At 39.0% G+C, this 14,775-nt stretch overlaps 2 protein-coding genes across 4 annotated transcripts in view; one reads left to right on the top strand and one right to left on the bottom strand.

Annotated features, from left to right (window-relative positions):
* Positions 1-6,035, top strand: part of nbeal1 (neurobeachin-like 1) — a 50,422-nt gene extending 44,387 nt beyond the window's left edge. For both annotated transcript variants that reach the window (XM_024294506.2, XM_024294505.2), the window contains 9 exons: positions 6-95; positions 1,670-1,779; positions 1,889-2,061; positions 2,141-2,235; positions 2,322-2,438; positions 3,429-3,590; positions 3,665-3,813; positions 3,887-4,022; positions 4,548-6,035. In XM_024294506.2, coding sequence (XP_024150274.1) covers positions 6-95; positions 1,670-1,779; positions 1,889-2,061; positions 2,141-2,235; positions 2,322-2,438; positions 3,429-3,590; positions 3,665-3,813; positions 3,887-4,022; positions 4,548-4,652 — 1,137 coding nt within the window. In that variant the 3' untranslated portion in view covers positions 4,653-6,035. The remainder of the gene's footprint in view (positions 1-5; positions 96-1,669; positions 1,780-1,888; positions 2,062-2,140; positions 2,236-2,321; positions 2,439-3,428; positions 3,591-3,664; positions 3,814-3,886; positions 4,023-4,547) is intronic.
* Positions 6,036-6,075: 40 nt separating this feature from the next.
* LOC112160128 lies at positions 6,076-12,697 on the bottom strand. Of its 2 annotated transcripts, XM_036215603.1 has the most exons (10): positions 12,592-12,697; positions 12,462-12,499; positions 11,486-11,566; positions 9,865-10,310; positions 9,587-9,650; positions 9,350-9,459; positions 9,038-9,307; positions 8,709-8,846; positions 8,180-8,291; positions 6,076-6,228 (listed from the first exon to the last, which is right to left on the bottom strand). In XM_036215603.1, exons 2-10 carry the CDS (start codon positions 12,496-12,498, stop codon positions 6,155-6,157), a joined length of 1,332 nt encoding a protein of 443 aa, XP_036071496.1. In that variant the 5' UTR covers position 12,499; positions 12,592-12,697; the 3' UTR covers positions 6,076-6,154. The 2 variants fall into 2 exon arrangements, with proteins under 2 accessions (XP_036071496.1, XP_024150275.1); XM_024294507.2 differs by having other exon boundaries at positions 9,038-9,459; positions 12,592-12,696.
* Positions 12,698-14,775: the final 2,078 nt, after the last annotated feature.

Below are 14,775 nucleotides of genomic sequence, written 5' to 3'. Positions count from 1 at the left end.
TACAGGGTATCTGTGATAACGTCCCGCTGGTGAAAGCCGTAGTGCCAAAGAATCAGTCGCACTCCTTCATCAGCCAAGGGAGTCCCGACACCATGGTGAGCCCGGACGACAAGAATGGGTTCCAACTTGTGATAAAAATATTATATTTTATTTTAAAAAGTGCCTTTTAACACACAACAGATTAAAATTAAGTTCAAACCTTCATAGAAAAATGAGTCCAGATCAGATTGATGTACAGGAGATTGATTGACAAGCTCAACAGCCAATCAGGATGCAGCACACAAAAAACAAAAAAACACAGGAAACAGAAGCAACAACAGCATGAGACGTCAGATTAGAAAATGTCATAAATTGTTTATTTTTCCACTAGTGTTTGGTCATTTTCAGCTTAAATATAAATCATTCAAGCTTAAATTTCTGACACTGAATGATCTCACAGATACAAATCTGTCTGTGCCGCTGTTACAATCAGTAAAGTGATTTTTGTTCCACCACACTGCAAACAAAAGTCACAGTGTTAAGATCAAAATGTCCTAAATTGCAAGAAAATACGTAAATACACTGTGAAAATTAACATTAAATGTTAAAAATGCAGTTTCTTCTGCTAATACATGGAGTCTACTTTGGTGAGCCATCATTCTTTTCCTTTGTTACTACTGCTGTTAATTTGATCCAAAACGCCATAGTGCAGCAGAAGATAATGTGTAATAAAACCTTATATATAAAACAAACAGATCTTAAAGAAAATCAAAATTTTTACTAATATTTTGCTCTGTGTCAGCAGATAAACTTTACAGTTTATTCTACAGTTTCTGGAGATTCTCAGCCATAAATTCACAAATTTGACTAAGTAAAATTGAATAAATGCTAGAAAGTATGAATTATTTAAGATTTAAGAGGCACAATCAGGGGTAAAAGACCTCGTTTGTCATTTGAGCCTCTGTAGCAGATAAATGTTGCATAAAGATGCCAATTTGATTGGTGTAAATGTCCCACTAAAGCGAAACTTATAAATGCAAAATCAAAGATGGGGAGAAAGTGAGATGAGACACTTCGCATCTGAAACATTTGTGCTCCAAACACAAAAATATTTTTTGAAAGCAAAAACATATATATATATATATTTTGCAAGCAAATTAGGAAATTTTATTCTTTAAACTTTACATTTTGCTTCTGATCTCAAAACTGCGGCTTCTTTTGGCATTACGGTGGCACAAAAATCACTTCATAGTAACCGTCCCTCTGATCACTTTTGTTAGAAACCAGCTTGTAGTTTTATTATGATGGACTAAAATTTTAGGGCTTTTCAATTTACCAAAGAAAAAACTGTTATGAAAGAATTGGCCCTCATGTAGATGCATTCAGATGTTTTTTCTGCAGAAATTCAAAAAATAAAAAGTAACTTGTAATAGTTGTGTGATTAATTATATAGTAAGGAAATGGATTGTTTCTAAATGTTAATAGAAAGTGTTGTGCAGCTTTTCTCCTTCTTTGAACAAATTCAAATATTTTTGTTTCCGATATTACACAAATAGCTTTTGGTCTAGTGACATTCTTAAAAAAAGGATCGTATTAACTATTATTTATTTATTTACTATTTTTAAATCTGTTTTTGAATCATAAAAGCTAAAATAACCATCAGTTTGTATCGTTTTTTCTCTGTTTCCAGGTGACGGTGAGTCAGAACTGCCTGGTTGGGACTCACGGATGGCTGCCTTACAACAAGAACATCTCCAACTATTTCACCTTCATTAAAGACCCCGCCGTCTCCAACGCCAAGTGAGAACACGGAGCGATCAGCACTCGTTCCTTCCTGTTGTTTTTCCCCAAAAATTCTCAGACGTAGCTGTGAAGCGGCGCTCCGTAACGCGGTTTCTGTTTCCGTAAGAACCCAGCGTTTCCTGTCGGGACCCTTCGCCCCGGGCGTGGAGGTGTCTCCGGGGCTGTTCGTCGTCTCCCACGACGGGAAGCTGCTCTTCAGCGGCGGACACTGGGATAACAGCATTCGGGTCACGTCGCTGGTCAAAGGCAGGACGGTGGCGCAGCACATCCGGCACATGGGTGAAGAGCATTTTCCGACCTGAATGGGTTCTGTTCTGGCCGTAGAGTCGCCTAATTGTGTCTTTGGTGTCGCTCGCAGACATCGTCACCTGCCTGTCGACAGACCACTGCGGCATCCACCTGATCTCAGGCTCCAGAGACACCACCTGCATGGTGTGGCAGGTCCTGCAGCAGGTTAGATCCGACAACACTGTTGCTGCTTTAAAAAAAAAAAAAAAAACGTTTGGTAATAAATGAGCTCTGATGTGTGATTCTGGCAGGGCGGAGCTCCCGTGGGTCTCCATCCCAAACCCATTCAGGTGCTGTACGGACACACGGACGAGGTGGTCAGCGTGGGGGTCAGCACAGAGCTGGACATGGCTGTGTCCGGATCCCGGGTAAGAGCGCACGCTGCTCCACAGCTCCTAAAACAGCAGGGGGGGGGGGGTTATGGTGGTGACACTAGAAATCTGCTTTAATGAGGCGCAAAATGACCTTTGAAAACTTAGATCTGAGTAACTCTTGATTTGTTCGGTAAGCATTTTTTTTTTTTTTTTTTTTTTTTATAACCTTTATTATCTTTTTATTTAATTTAAATCAAAATATTTTTAAAAATCTTAGTGTTGCTTCTTCTAAGCAGTACAGCACACACACTTATGAATATCACCGGCTAAATGCTATGGGTTTCTCTGTACTGCACCACCCCCTGGTGGCCCACTGTAGGTTCAACATTCCAGACTTTTCTGACATTGTTGGTTTTGAAGATTTTAATCTTCCAAGATATTAATCTTTTAGACTTTAAGTGTAAAGTATTTTAGCCACATATTTAGCTAAAAACATAAAAAGGATCTTGAAGGAAATGTCATGTATTTACACATATTACTGCCCTTTTTAGCCTATTTTAATGCAAAAAACTCCAAAAAACAAACGACTGTCTTGCATTTTCTTTTTTAGAAGCGTATTTGAAGTTAAAGTTTCTTGTTTTAATTTTGTATTGTTTTTTAAGCATGATTTTGTTCAAGATTCAAGATTACTTTATTAATCCACAGGGGGAAATTCTATTTTTTTTTTCTTTTTAGTTTAAACCTTTTCCAATTCCATACTTTTTTCTGTTGAACTTCATCCACTGCCGCCTTTATAAAAATATTTTTTTGTAATATTTCTGTCTAGTTTTAGATTTGTTTAGTTAAAACCCTTTGATTTAAAGAGCAATTCCACCTTTTTTTTCTGTCAAACTCGGTTCTAAAAAGAGGTACAAAAGCCAGATGGCCTCGGAAAAATAAACTGCATCCACTGCTGCTTTCATAATAATATAAAATAAAGCCACATGTTTAGTTAAAAGCATCATTTTCGTTCTTTTTTAACCCGAACAATGACGTGCGCTGCAGGATGGTACGGTGATCATCCATACGGTGCGCCGTGGGCAGTACATGCGCTGCCTGCGCCCTCCGTGCGACAGCTCCCTACCGCTGTCCATCCTTCACCTGGCCGTGTCCTGGGAGGGCCACCTGCTGGTCCACACCTGCCTGGAGGGCAAAGCCACTCTCAAGGTGCGTCTTTTACCTCTCACGTCCCGACACGGACTAAACGATCGGCGCCGTGACGCACCTCTCCTCTTCCCCAGGATAAAAACACCCTCCATCTTTACTCCGTGAACGGGAAGCACCTGTGCAGCGAGCCTCTGAAGGAGCAGGTGACGGATATGTGCGTTTCAGGGGAGTACGTGGTCATCGGCAGCGAGCAGGGATACCTGTCCATCCGTGACCTTTACAGGTAACCCGCCCACACCTGTTCTTTACAGAAACGACCTCAGTACAGCTGCTGACCTCATCCTCCCCCCATGCAGCTTGTCTCTGAGCGCAGAGCCCATGGCCATGCGCGTCCCCGTGCGCTGCGTCTCCGTCACCAAGGAGCAGAGCCACGTGCTGGTGGGCCTGGAGGACGGGAAGCTGATCATCGTGGGCGTGGGGAAGCCGGCGGAGGTAAAGAACTCGCTGCGGAACTACATCGCTCAGAGCCTGGAGGCGTCGCCTCTCATGGCTTCCCCGCTGCTGGCCCCGCTCCGAGCCCGCTCGCCGACCCGACTGCTCCACCAGCGGGACCAGCTGGTGTTCAGCCACGCTCCCTGCTCCCAGAAGCACTAAGCGCTTTCTCATTTCACTCGGCTTCCAAACCTCCGAGCCACAAAAGATGCAGTTGATTGATCTAAAGGTCGTTGCAGTCTTTCAATCAGACAAACATGCTGTGAAAAATGTAAAACTCCTGTAATCTCAAGCCATACGACCAATCCAGTAATATTATTGTGCCAAAGTAGACTTTAGTGATATATTTCTGTAAATACTCTTGATAATTAGCTCAACTTTTGTCCTTTTTTAATTTTTTTTTAATTTATTGCCTCAAAAATCAACCAAACCACTCATAAATCATTTCCCACCTCCTTTTTTTTCCTTTTTTTTCCCTTCCCCTCCCTCCCTCTACCTCCTCCTCTCCTTCCTTTTTTTTCCCAGATGCGCTCCAATCAGATCACCCGGAAGCTTTGGGGAGCCAATAAGAGGCTGACCCAGATCTCCTCGGGGGAGACCGTTTACAACACCCAGCAGGACAGCAACTGACCCCTCCCCCCTCACACAGACACGCCCAAAACCTCCTCTCCTCGGACCTACACCCTCCCCCCATGCATACGCTCCCTATCCCTCCTTTTTATTACTTTTTATTTGTTCATCACCAACAAAGTTGCATCGTTTTCGGTTACTTTCATTTGCATTTCGTGGGTTTGGATCGTACGGCGCCGGCGCCTTCGCATCCACATGCAAGTTTGTTGCCAGGTTTTGTCTTTTACGTGGCCTTTTTTCTTTTCTTTATTATTATTATTATTTTTTAAGTTTCTACCAGTTTGTAAGCGGATGCAGACAGGCCGGCCTGTCGACTCAGTGCTGCCCCCTGGCCGCCTTATGCAGTAACACAGCTCCACGACAAAACGACCAAATTCTCTGCCTTTCTGTATGGTTTCATGTGATTTTTATATTATTGTTTGACAAAAGAATGCATGTTCTTCACATTGAAAAAAAAAGGAGTTACCATAACGATACGATAGCGGTTAAAAAGTTGTGAGATTATTTGTGTTTTCGTAAATTACTAATAGTTGCACACTACGCACTCAAACGCTTCACATGCAGATTTAGTCTGGACAAGTTACTTGAATCTTTATTTATGAGTAATTTTTGTTTAAATCACTTTGTGGTTTGAAGTCTCCAGGATATTTATGACTCTTCTGACTGTTCGCAAAGAAGGAAAAAGCCTGAAATACTCAAGGGCTCCAGAGATGTCAGTGTTAGCAGCAATACGTCTTTTCTCTTCTGTTTCTTTTTTCCGGTCTTCCTGCAGCTGAACCGGGACGGTCAGTAGAACCAGACTTCCAATTCTTTAGCTTTCTTCCAGCAGTTTATGACTGATTTTTTTTAGGGAGTTATACTTAGGAGACATTGAGAACGATTATAGGAATGAAAATATTTCCATTTACGGTGCAGTAAAAGAGTTTTTATTTAAACGGAACACTAAGATGGTTTGGAGGCCAGCCTGTTCTTCTTTGATGCATTTTCTTTTTTAGATAAACTGTTGATCTACGACTGCAACAAACTGAGTGCCTTTATCCCAGAGTGCTGTCAACACAAAGCTAGATAGTTGTTTAACTTCCCCTAAAAGAAAGCAGCATTCCGCATGTAAAGGGTCCACTGAACTCGTGGATACAGAACTTCAGAAAATTCTAGATATTTTTTTTTCTGTTTGTTTTTGGTTGGATATGTGTGTATAACTGTGATTATTTATGAATTCAGTATATATTGTACAGCATGATTTTTATTTTGACATGTACTTTTGCACTTTCCAGGTACTAAATTGTAACAAATTGTTTTAACTTTTTGCTCCTTAATCTGTACAAACGGCTTTGTATACACACGTGAAAATGATCATTAAAGTCTTGTCTGAATTTAGTAAAAGAAGTCGAGTTTTTTTCAAAGACACAAAGAAAGACACAGGTATGTATTATGCCCAGTTTTAATTTCAGGAAATGCAGATTGATTTAGAGCTGAGCTCATGTCCTGTCTGTTTGTGGCTCTCATGCAGTCATGGGGTAGGAGCAGATGGACGCCCTCATCTGGTGGCAGTCGGCTGTAGTCCACGAGCTCGCACCTGAAACGAAGGGTAGGGACAGATTTATTTCAGATGTTTTGGCTCGTTCAGATTCTAGGGTTTTGGGGTTTTTCTGACTGAGTCAGGTGGTTATTGAGAAAAAAACTCAGTAACTTCCTGTTTAAGGGAGATTTAAAAGCTAAACTCATTGGAGCCAGGTCAGTTCACAAAGTATCCACTTGGTGGTTTGTTGCAAAAACTAGAATCTACTTTTTTCTAACTGATTTAGGTGGTTTTTAAGAAGGAAAAAAAAAAATGACTTCCATCTTTATGATTTAAATGCTAAAGTAACTGGAGCCAGGTCAGTTCACAAAGTAACCACTAGGTGGCTTGTTACAAAAGTAAGATGCTCTACATTTTTCCTGACTGAGTCAGGTACTTAAGAAAAATAAATTTTAAAAACTCAACAACTTCCTGTTTGAGGTATATTTGAAAGCAAAAATAACTGGAGCCAGGTCAGTTCACAAAGTAACCACTAGGTGGCTTGTTACAAAAACTAGCATCTACATTTTTTCTGACTGATTCAGGTGTTTACAAGAAAAAAACATTTAAAAACTCATTGACTTTCTGTTTAAGGGACATTTTAAGGCTAAAGTAACTGGAGCCAGGTCAGTTCACAAAGTGACCATTAGGTGGCTTAGTCCAAAAGCTAGTCGCAACATTTTTTCTGACTGCGTCAGGTGTTAAAAAAAACTAAAATAAAAACATATTAAACTTCCTGTTTTATGCTAATCTAAAAGCAAAAATAACTGGAGCCAGGTCAGTTCACAAATTAACCACTAGGTGGCTTGTTACAAAAGTAAGATATTCTAAATTTTTTCTGAGAAAGTCAAGTAGTTATTTAGAAAAATAAAATTAAAACAACTTGATGACTTCCTGTTTGAGGCAGATTTAAAAGCCAAATTAACTGGAGCCAGGTCAGTTCACAAAGTATCCACTTGGTGGTTTGTTGCAAAAACTGGAATCTACTTTTTTCTAACTGATTCAGGTGGTTTTTAAGAAAAATAATTAAAAAAAATTAATTGCCTTCCTGTTTATGATTTAAATGCTAAAGTAACTGGAGCCAGGTCAGTTCACAAAGTGAGCACTAGGTGGCTTGTTACAAAAGTAAGATGCTCTACATTTTTCCTGACTAAGTCGGGTACTTAAGAAAAATAGATTTTAAAAACTCAACAACTTCCTGTTTATGATTTAAATGCTAAAATAACTGGAGCCAGGTCAGTTCACAAAGTAGCCACTAGATGATTTACATTTTTGGGTCCAAAATTCTATAACTACCTTTTAGGGTTTTTTTTAATTTTCAATTGAAAATAGTAGTTAACCCTTTAAAGCTATAATCACAACGTCCTTGATAATAAATTGTTCAAGTGACCGCTTCCAATGAAAAGTCTTCAGTTTTAGGACTTTCATATTAAAAATTCTCGTGTTAAGATGGTTTTCGGGCTCTATATACATTAAAAACGCGTAGCAGTTCAAACCAGATGGAACTTTGACCAATCAGAGACTCGGATTAGGAATTATATGTCACCAAGTTTTTCCTATTCTGGAATAGAGCTGTGGTTGGGTGATGTTCAGGTTTAGAAATGTCCTCGAATTTGTATTGTTCAAGACAACAAGCCAAAATGATGAAAACCACAACTGATAAATTGATATAATTTGACCATAAAAGTTATTGCGCCTCACATAAATTAGGGAGATTTCCATATCTGTTGCTATAAAAAATGTATTAAGAAAGCAAAAAGGACAATTTGTTGAACTAAAATAAGGGCCATCTAACTCTAAGTTCAGCCAGAGTTTAACAGAAGGAGAACTAAACGAAACTTCAGTTTGCATCTTTTTGGAATTGATGTGATTCCGTAACAAAAAAAATGATAGAAATTTCAAATTAACATCGATCTAAGAAAATCTTGATAAAACTATGTTGAAAATTGGATACCGGGATGAGTCGTACCTTTCTCGAACATCTCCACACAGAGAGGTTTGTCAGTATGAATGTTGGGATAACCCGGCATCCATCTGCTGTACTTCCATTCAGATCCATCCTCCCATGATGCCTTTTGGTTCTATGGGGGGCAAACACATTCCATGAATCTTTGACTTTAACATCATTTTTTAATAAACAATTTCTTAGCTTCAATCGTCCAATTAGGGATTCTTTGGTCACGGTTTAGCTGTAACATTTAAACAACTTATTTTCTTGAACTGGCATCTCAGTGAGAAAATGGAAACCATGCAAGCGCTTCCAAACTAAAGTTCAAAGTTCAATGTTTTACCAAGGTAAGAATAATACTATCTATCCTGGTGATAACGTATCTGATGACACTTTCCTTGGCCTCGTTTTAGTGCTGCAGTACATGGTCAGTGTGCTTTCATCAACGCTATTAGGCCTTTGGATTAAAACCAAATGTAATTCTGGGCGGTTTCTCATTGCAGTCCTTTTGGACTCCAAGAACCAGTTATTAAATATGAGGCGAGCTTACCTTGATGGTGCCTCCCAACCAGGTGGCCACGGGTTTATTCTTGCCACCCTTTGTTACCAGGGAAACTAGGTGTTTGTGCAGATAGCTGCTGTTTACAGATGCTAGTTTAGCATTTGGAGCAAGATCTTTGCAGACATTCTGTGCAGAAAAAAAAGTATTTTGTTATTCAAATCCATAACTGAACAAAGTTGAAGACTGTTTTTTTGTGATATATAAAAAGTCATTTTAGTTATGGGACGTCTATGCTGTTGTTTTGTCAAAAGCTGCTTAAAGATCCCATAAGAACCAAGAGGTGTTTGATGGATTTCTTTTTAAGAGATAAGTCTTACCTGTGCATCGTAGAAGGTCAACGACGTTGGGTTGAACACATAGCAGATTCCACGAATGGCGCCCCCTTTACACATCATGTTTTTTCTGTCAGGTTCAGTTCCCTGTCTAAAAACGTATTGGAAAGATTTGAAGGATTCTGTTCCCTGTTGGAAATCATCGTGGATAGGCAAGAACCGCTCAGTTCCTTGTCGGAACCCGTCTCTGATCGTAATACGAGGTTCCGTTCCCTGTTTGAACCCGTCTCTGATCATGATGTGGGGTTCAGTTCCCTGTTTGAACCCGTCTCTGATCGTGATGTGGGGTTCAGTTCCCTGTCTGAAATCATCTTTGATTGGCATGAACCGTTCGGTTCCCTGTCTGAACCCATCCCTGATGGTGATTCGGGGTTCGGTGTTCTGCTTGAAACCATCTGGGACAGACCCTAAAAGACAGAAGGCTTCTTGGTTATAAAGTTTACTTTAAGTACAAGGAAACACTTAATGACTCAGAGGTCAGTCGGGAAAAGACTGTAAATCTCCAAACTTGTTGTCTTTCAGGAGAGTCAGTACCTTGGTGGGAATGATCTGGAGCAACATCGCGTTTGTTCAAGTGTTTGGCTTGTTGTTGGTTAACCTGTACAAAGACAAGAACACAAATTTTAATTTGAAAGTTATGGATGGAAAGTCTGTAAGCCAAGCCAGTCTTGTGGATTTGTTACTGACAAATTTGATCTTTGTTATATCTAGCAACTACTCAAAGCACCATGTAGAAGATTTGACTAATCTCAATAGATGTTTGAGTAAGTTGATGATAGTAAAGAAGTAGATATCTACTGAAAGAGTCTAACCTTCTCTTCATAGTTCATGGGTAAGGGGTTTGACTCAAAGCACTTTCCATCAATGACCTTTCCCTTGCATGCCGCTCTCTTGTTGGTGGGTTCAGCTTCTTGTCTGGGACCATGCTGGACAAACATGAAGGGTTCAGTTCCTTGTCTGAAACCGTGTTCGATGGAGACGAAGGGTTCGGTTCCCTGTTTGAAACCATCGCGGATAGAGACGAAGGGTTCGGTTCCTTGTTTGAAACCATCCCGGATAGAGATGAAGGGTTCCGTTCCTTGTTTGAAACCATCTGGGATGGCCATGGAGCGTTCGGTTCCCTGTCTAAAACCATCTGGGATAGGCAAGAAGCGCTCGGTTCCCTGTCTAAAACCATCGGGGAGTGGGTGAGAAGACAGTGATTCTTCCACACGAACCCAACCGCCGCCATTCTTTTGGGCTGGTACATTGGCGGGCACTAAAAGACAGAAGACTTTCGTTAGGACAATTTTTTCATGTCCAATTAAACGCTACAGAATGAGACTAGACTCGGACTCACTCAAACAGAGTTGGCCCATCAAAGTATCTCAATATCACTTGTGAACAACTCGTGTCTGAGTGTATACTTTGTAGATTTCAACTAATGGCAACTAAGCACCGGTCAGTCTTGCTCTACTCAAATTGAAGCCGTTTCCACTGGATAGGGTTCCATGCTGTGGCTGCAGTTCTAAGTACCTACTCTTTTGCGATTTTCTCCAAGTCAAGTCAGGATAGTTGCAATTTCTAACATCGATGAGGAACAACAGAATTGTCTATGCCTCGATGATTGAAACGGTGGATGGTAGAGGTAGGTGTTTGCCTTTTGCTTTAAGGAAGATTGATGTAGTACTCACTCCCAACTCGTCATATATAGATGTAGGGTCTGGGCCCCCTCCGCATTACTTTTTGAAGTTTTGGGTGTCCCCAACTTTTCCTTATTTTTTTTTTTTAAACCTACTGGCTGTTTCCATTAAATCACACGTCCTCAACCCTCGGGATGTGGTACTGGACAGGGTAACGGACGCAAAACCGGTACCAATACCAATATCTGTCCGCGTCCCAAGGGTTGGGGACCTCTGATTGGCATCTGTGGCCCGGTACCAAGCACCCTGAGACCAGTACTGGTTCGGGGGCCTGGAGGTTGGAACGACAAGTTGGGGACATCTAAAACATCAAAAAGTGACGCGGAGAGGGCCCGAACCATACGTCCATATAAGACGGGTTTGAAGTGAGAATGTGTTTACAAGACATAGCCAAGCAATGGTGAGTATTAGCTGTAGGTTCGGTAAATAGTATCATGAAATGTTTGCAAATCATTCACCACTAACAAGCAGGTGAGTAAAAATACAAGTATTTCCATTGTAGTTTGCTTTGTAGAGTATAATGTGATGCTAAATACGACATAAAACTTTTACCTTACCACTATGTATTACTCTTATCTACCTCTACAAATCAGCTTGGAATAAAACTAACTAGACTTTATGGGTGATATGCACTCGACTCGGGTACAAATTCACACATTGTGAGTGTAGCCTTGAAGGCAGGGGGCTTTAGTTAAGTCAAAGACCTTGTCTTCAAAATCTTGTCTTTTAAGACATATGTATGGGTCGCTACCTTTAGGGATGTGTTCAGGAATATGTTTGTGGTTGGTAGATGGCTTCTGCCTTGGGGCTGCGATTGGAACAGCTTGTAGGCCTGGAATACCAACACAGATAATGGACAGTTGTAAATATAGCACAGCAAATACAGAAATAAAAGACACATGTTGACTTGGTAAAACAATATTACAGTTTTTTTTTCAAAGTACTCTCTAATATACAGATGAGTTAAGACGTTTTTGGAATATGCAGGCTTCCGCACATCTGAATTTATATCAATAATTAACTTTTTTATCAAATGAGCTTTTCCTTTAACAGTGTAATAAATCAGTAATGGTCAAAGTCGATGACTGTATCATCATTAGAAAGGTCAATTGCTCTTACGACATGAGTGTTGGCGACTTATAACCCTTTTGACAACAAAGCCATAGCAACAAACTGCAAAGCAAAAAACAAACTTTGAACTCTTCTGTTTCAGTTACCAAAGTCCTTGGAGTACTGATCTACATCTTCTCAGCTACTAAGCTAATTTTCAATATTTCAATCAAAAATATTCTGTTTTTGTACCGTTAAAGCAAGTAGCATAGTTCTATTTGATCTGATAATCAAAATCTCCCGTGATTGGCAGGTATTTATATCTATACACTCTTATATTTTAGTATTTTATACCAAAAAAATAGCCTTTATTAAATCGAGTAAAGATAAATCGGATAGAAATTTAACATTTAACGAAAAACTAGTCAAAAGGTCAATAAGAAATAATGCAACAAGACAAGAATGAAAAGAGCTATCCAACAACTATGTACAAATATAATCATTAAATACAAGTAAAGCACACAAAACCTCTTTTTTTATGTGGCTTTATAGAACAAGCGACGATCACTTAAGCAAAAACGTAATAAAAGTCATATCATCTGCAAAAAAATAAAACCATAATAACCTTTTTTAAAACCTATTGAGCACAATCAAATATAAAGCCAGTAAAATCTTACCTGACAGTGTCAGGAACAGTAGCGTTAGCTTAAACATCCTGCAAGATGAAAATAACTTTTTAGATTTCCAAAATAAACAAACATTACTAGTACGTGTACTACACCGCGATGAGCTTTCCTTTTTTCTTACCTGAGGCTTCAGTGATGAACAGTGAGCAACTCTTAAAGGAAGGCTACGCGTTAATATGCTCAAGCAGTGGTTATAAACTTCCTTTTAATTGCTTTGTGGAGGTTTACTGATTAATCAGTGCCTGGGATTGCGTACAGATCTCTGATAATTGACGAACTTTGCCTTTAATACTACCTGACACTCCAATTGAGTACAGAGGGACTTGTTTATATAAGACATTTAGCCATAAACCTGTTTTTGAAAAGCATACATTTTTAGATACTTCGTCAATGAAGTTGTGTGGTTTTAAACTAGATTTAACAACAGAATTTCTCCGTTTTTTTCTGAAAAATTTGCAGTAACTGATCAATTACTGCAACTGATCAATGCATTAGTCATCAAAAAAGTTAATTTGTATTAATGGAATGAAAAATACATACAGAATTTCTATAGTTTATGGTTGTCGGCTGGCACTTCAGCACATTGACCTCATTCCTGTCATCTCACTTTACAGTTAGATTATAAACCCCTGATGTTCACTCACTTTCTGATCATAAAAAGTGCTTTTTTTTTTTTTTTTTTTTTTCTTGTCCCAACTGTAAGTGTCACATGTTTTGTTTGTCCTTGCTCCAAATTTTAGACATAGCTGACTGGGGAATATCAACATCTTTTTTCCATCTTCCGTGAACACCTCTCTTGTTGAGGCCTCGTTTCCAGCTGCAGAGGTTTTTTATTTTTAAACTCCAGACTAATTTGCAGGCTTTTACTGATAGGTGTCTCGTTTTCGAAAGCCCAAACTAAAAACTCTCTCTTTTTTTGTATGTAGAAAGGTTTGCAGTTCTTTTTAACATGACATTAACTGTAAACCTTTAGTTTTTATTTGCTTTTATTGATAATGTTTGTTTCGTACACACAGTTTTTTTTCTACTAGTCCTTCAAACCATAGGAAAGGTGAATGACCCCTTGATTTTATCGAGGGATTCCTGTCAATATTTGAGGACCTGCTCACGAGCTGAAAGTGGAGATTTCAACAGAAGTGCACGTCCAAGGTCACCACTAACGGATGTTTTGGCCTCTCCCCTACAGGTGGATGCACACGATCCTTATCTATCGATGACATCAGAGCTGTCTTTTGAAGTCAGAGTTATCATTTCATAGGATTATTGATATGTTTATGTTCACGTCCTGCAGATGAGGTCTATAAATGTGTCATTGTATCAATTTCTTCTGGGTTAAGGGAACAGATACTTTCAGCTCACTTTTGGCATCAACTCGCGCTTTTAACGAGCTTTCTCCTGATTACAGCTTAAAGGTTCAAGGCTGTGATCGTCGTCTGACGCCTGTTTACTAGCTTCCTTCTGGCAGACAGATGAGTGTCCTAAAAAGCACTTTCAATGAACTCTAGAGAGCTATCTCATTGGGAAAACGAATCCTGTAAAGGCTGCATCACTGATAGAACACCTAATTCACTTAAATTTGATTCGTTTTTTTTTTTTTTTTAAATAAACCAATGCTAGCTTTAGATTAGTGGAGAATTTGATAGAAAATGCATAGTTTTACTTTTTAAACATAGACTTTTTGTTTTATTTTTTGTATTTTACTCTAATTTTTTACATCTGTAATTTGTAAAACAGAAAACACCCAGCGAAGGACATATGCTGCAAACTAGCTATGGCTAAAAGTATTATGATATGGGCTATTTACAGTATGTCTATGATTTTATATCTGTCCTTATTCAATAAATAAATTCAAATTCAAACAGTTTTATAGGCATTTTATGTCTGTTTTTGCTATAAGAAGCATGACATCTGTCGTTTTTATACAATTTAAACACATTTTAAGGGAAGTACCCCATTTAACCCAACCCTAACCTTTTTTTAAATAGGAAATTGGTGAAGCTAACACTAATTGGCAAATGTTTCAACAAATAAAAGGAGATCTACATTGAGAAACAATAGGCTTTAGTTAATAAAATGTCAAATTCCTTAAAAAAAACTGTCCATTGTCTTAAAAAAATGCTTTAAAGATAAACCAATCACTAGATTTGAATAATCAATATCGCATTACTTAAGAGAAAATCGATTTAATCATTTGGGTTTTTTCTACTTTAACCTAAATAATAGCTTTGTTTTATAAGTTCGGTTTTAGGTTAGTAATTCATTGGGTTGGCACGTGCACAAACACCGGGCGTTTTTATTCTGTGAC

This window comes from Oryzias melastigma, linkage group LG2, assembly GCF_002922805.2.
Source record: "Oryzias melastigma strain HK-1 linkage group LG2, ASM292280v2, whole genome shotgun sequence".
Taxonomy (NCBI): Eukaryota; Metazoa; Chordata; class Actinopteri; order Beloniformes; family Adrianichthyidae; genus Oryzias; species Oryzias melastigma.
Note: the sequence above shows the minus strand (reverse complement) of the source record. Positions and strands in the feature narration are given on the sequence as shown.

What these genes read in the sequence shown, in the direction of transcription:
- LOC112160128 (XM_024294507.2), bottom strand. Translation starts at nt 12,498, where the DNA reads ATGTTTAAGCTAACGCTACTGTTCCTGACACTGTCAG. An exon ending in ACTGTTCCTGACACTGTCAG is followed by an intron (nt 11,567 to 12,461) that starts GTAAGATTTTAC and finishes TTGGTATTCCAG; the next exon opens with GCCTACAAGCTGTTCCAATC. An exon ending in CCATGAACTATGAAGAGAAG is followed by an intron (nt 9,651 to 9,864) that starts GTTAGACTCTTT and finishes GTCTTTGTACAG; the next exon opens with GTTAACCAACAACAAGCCAA.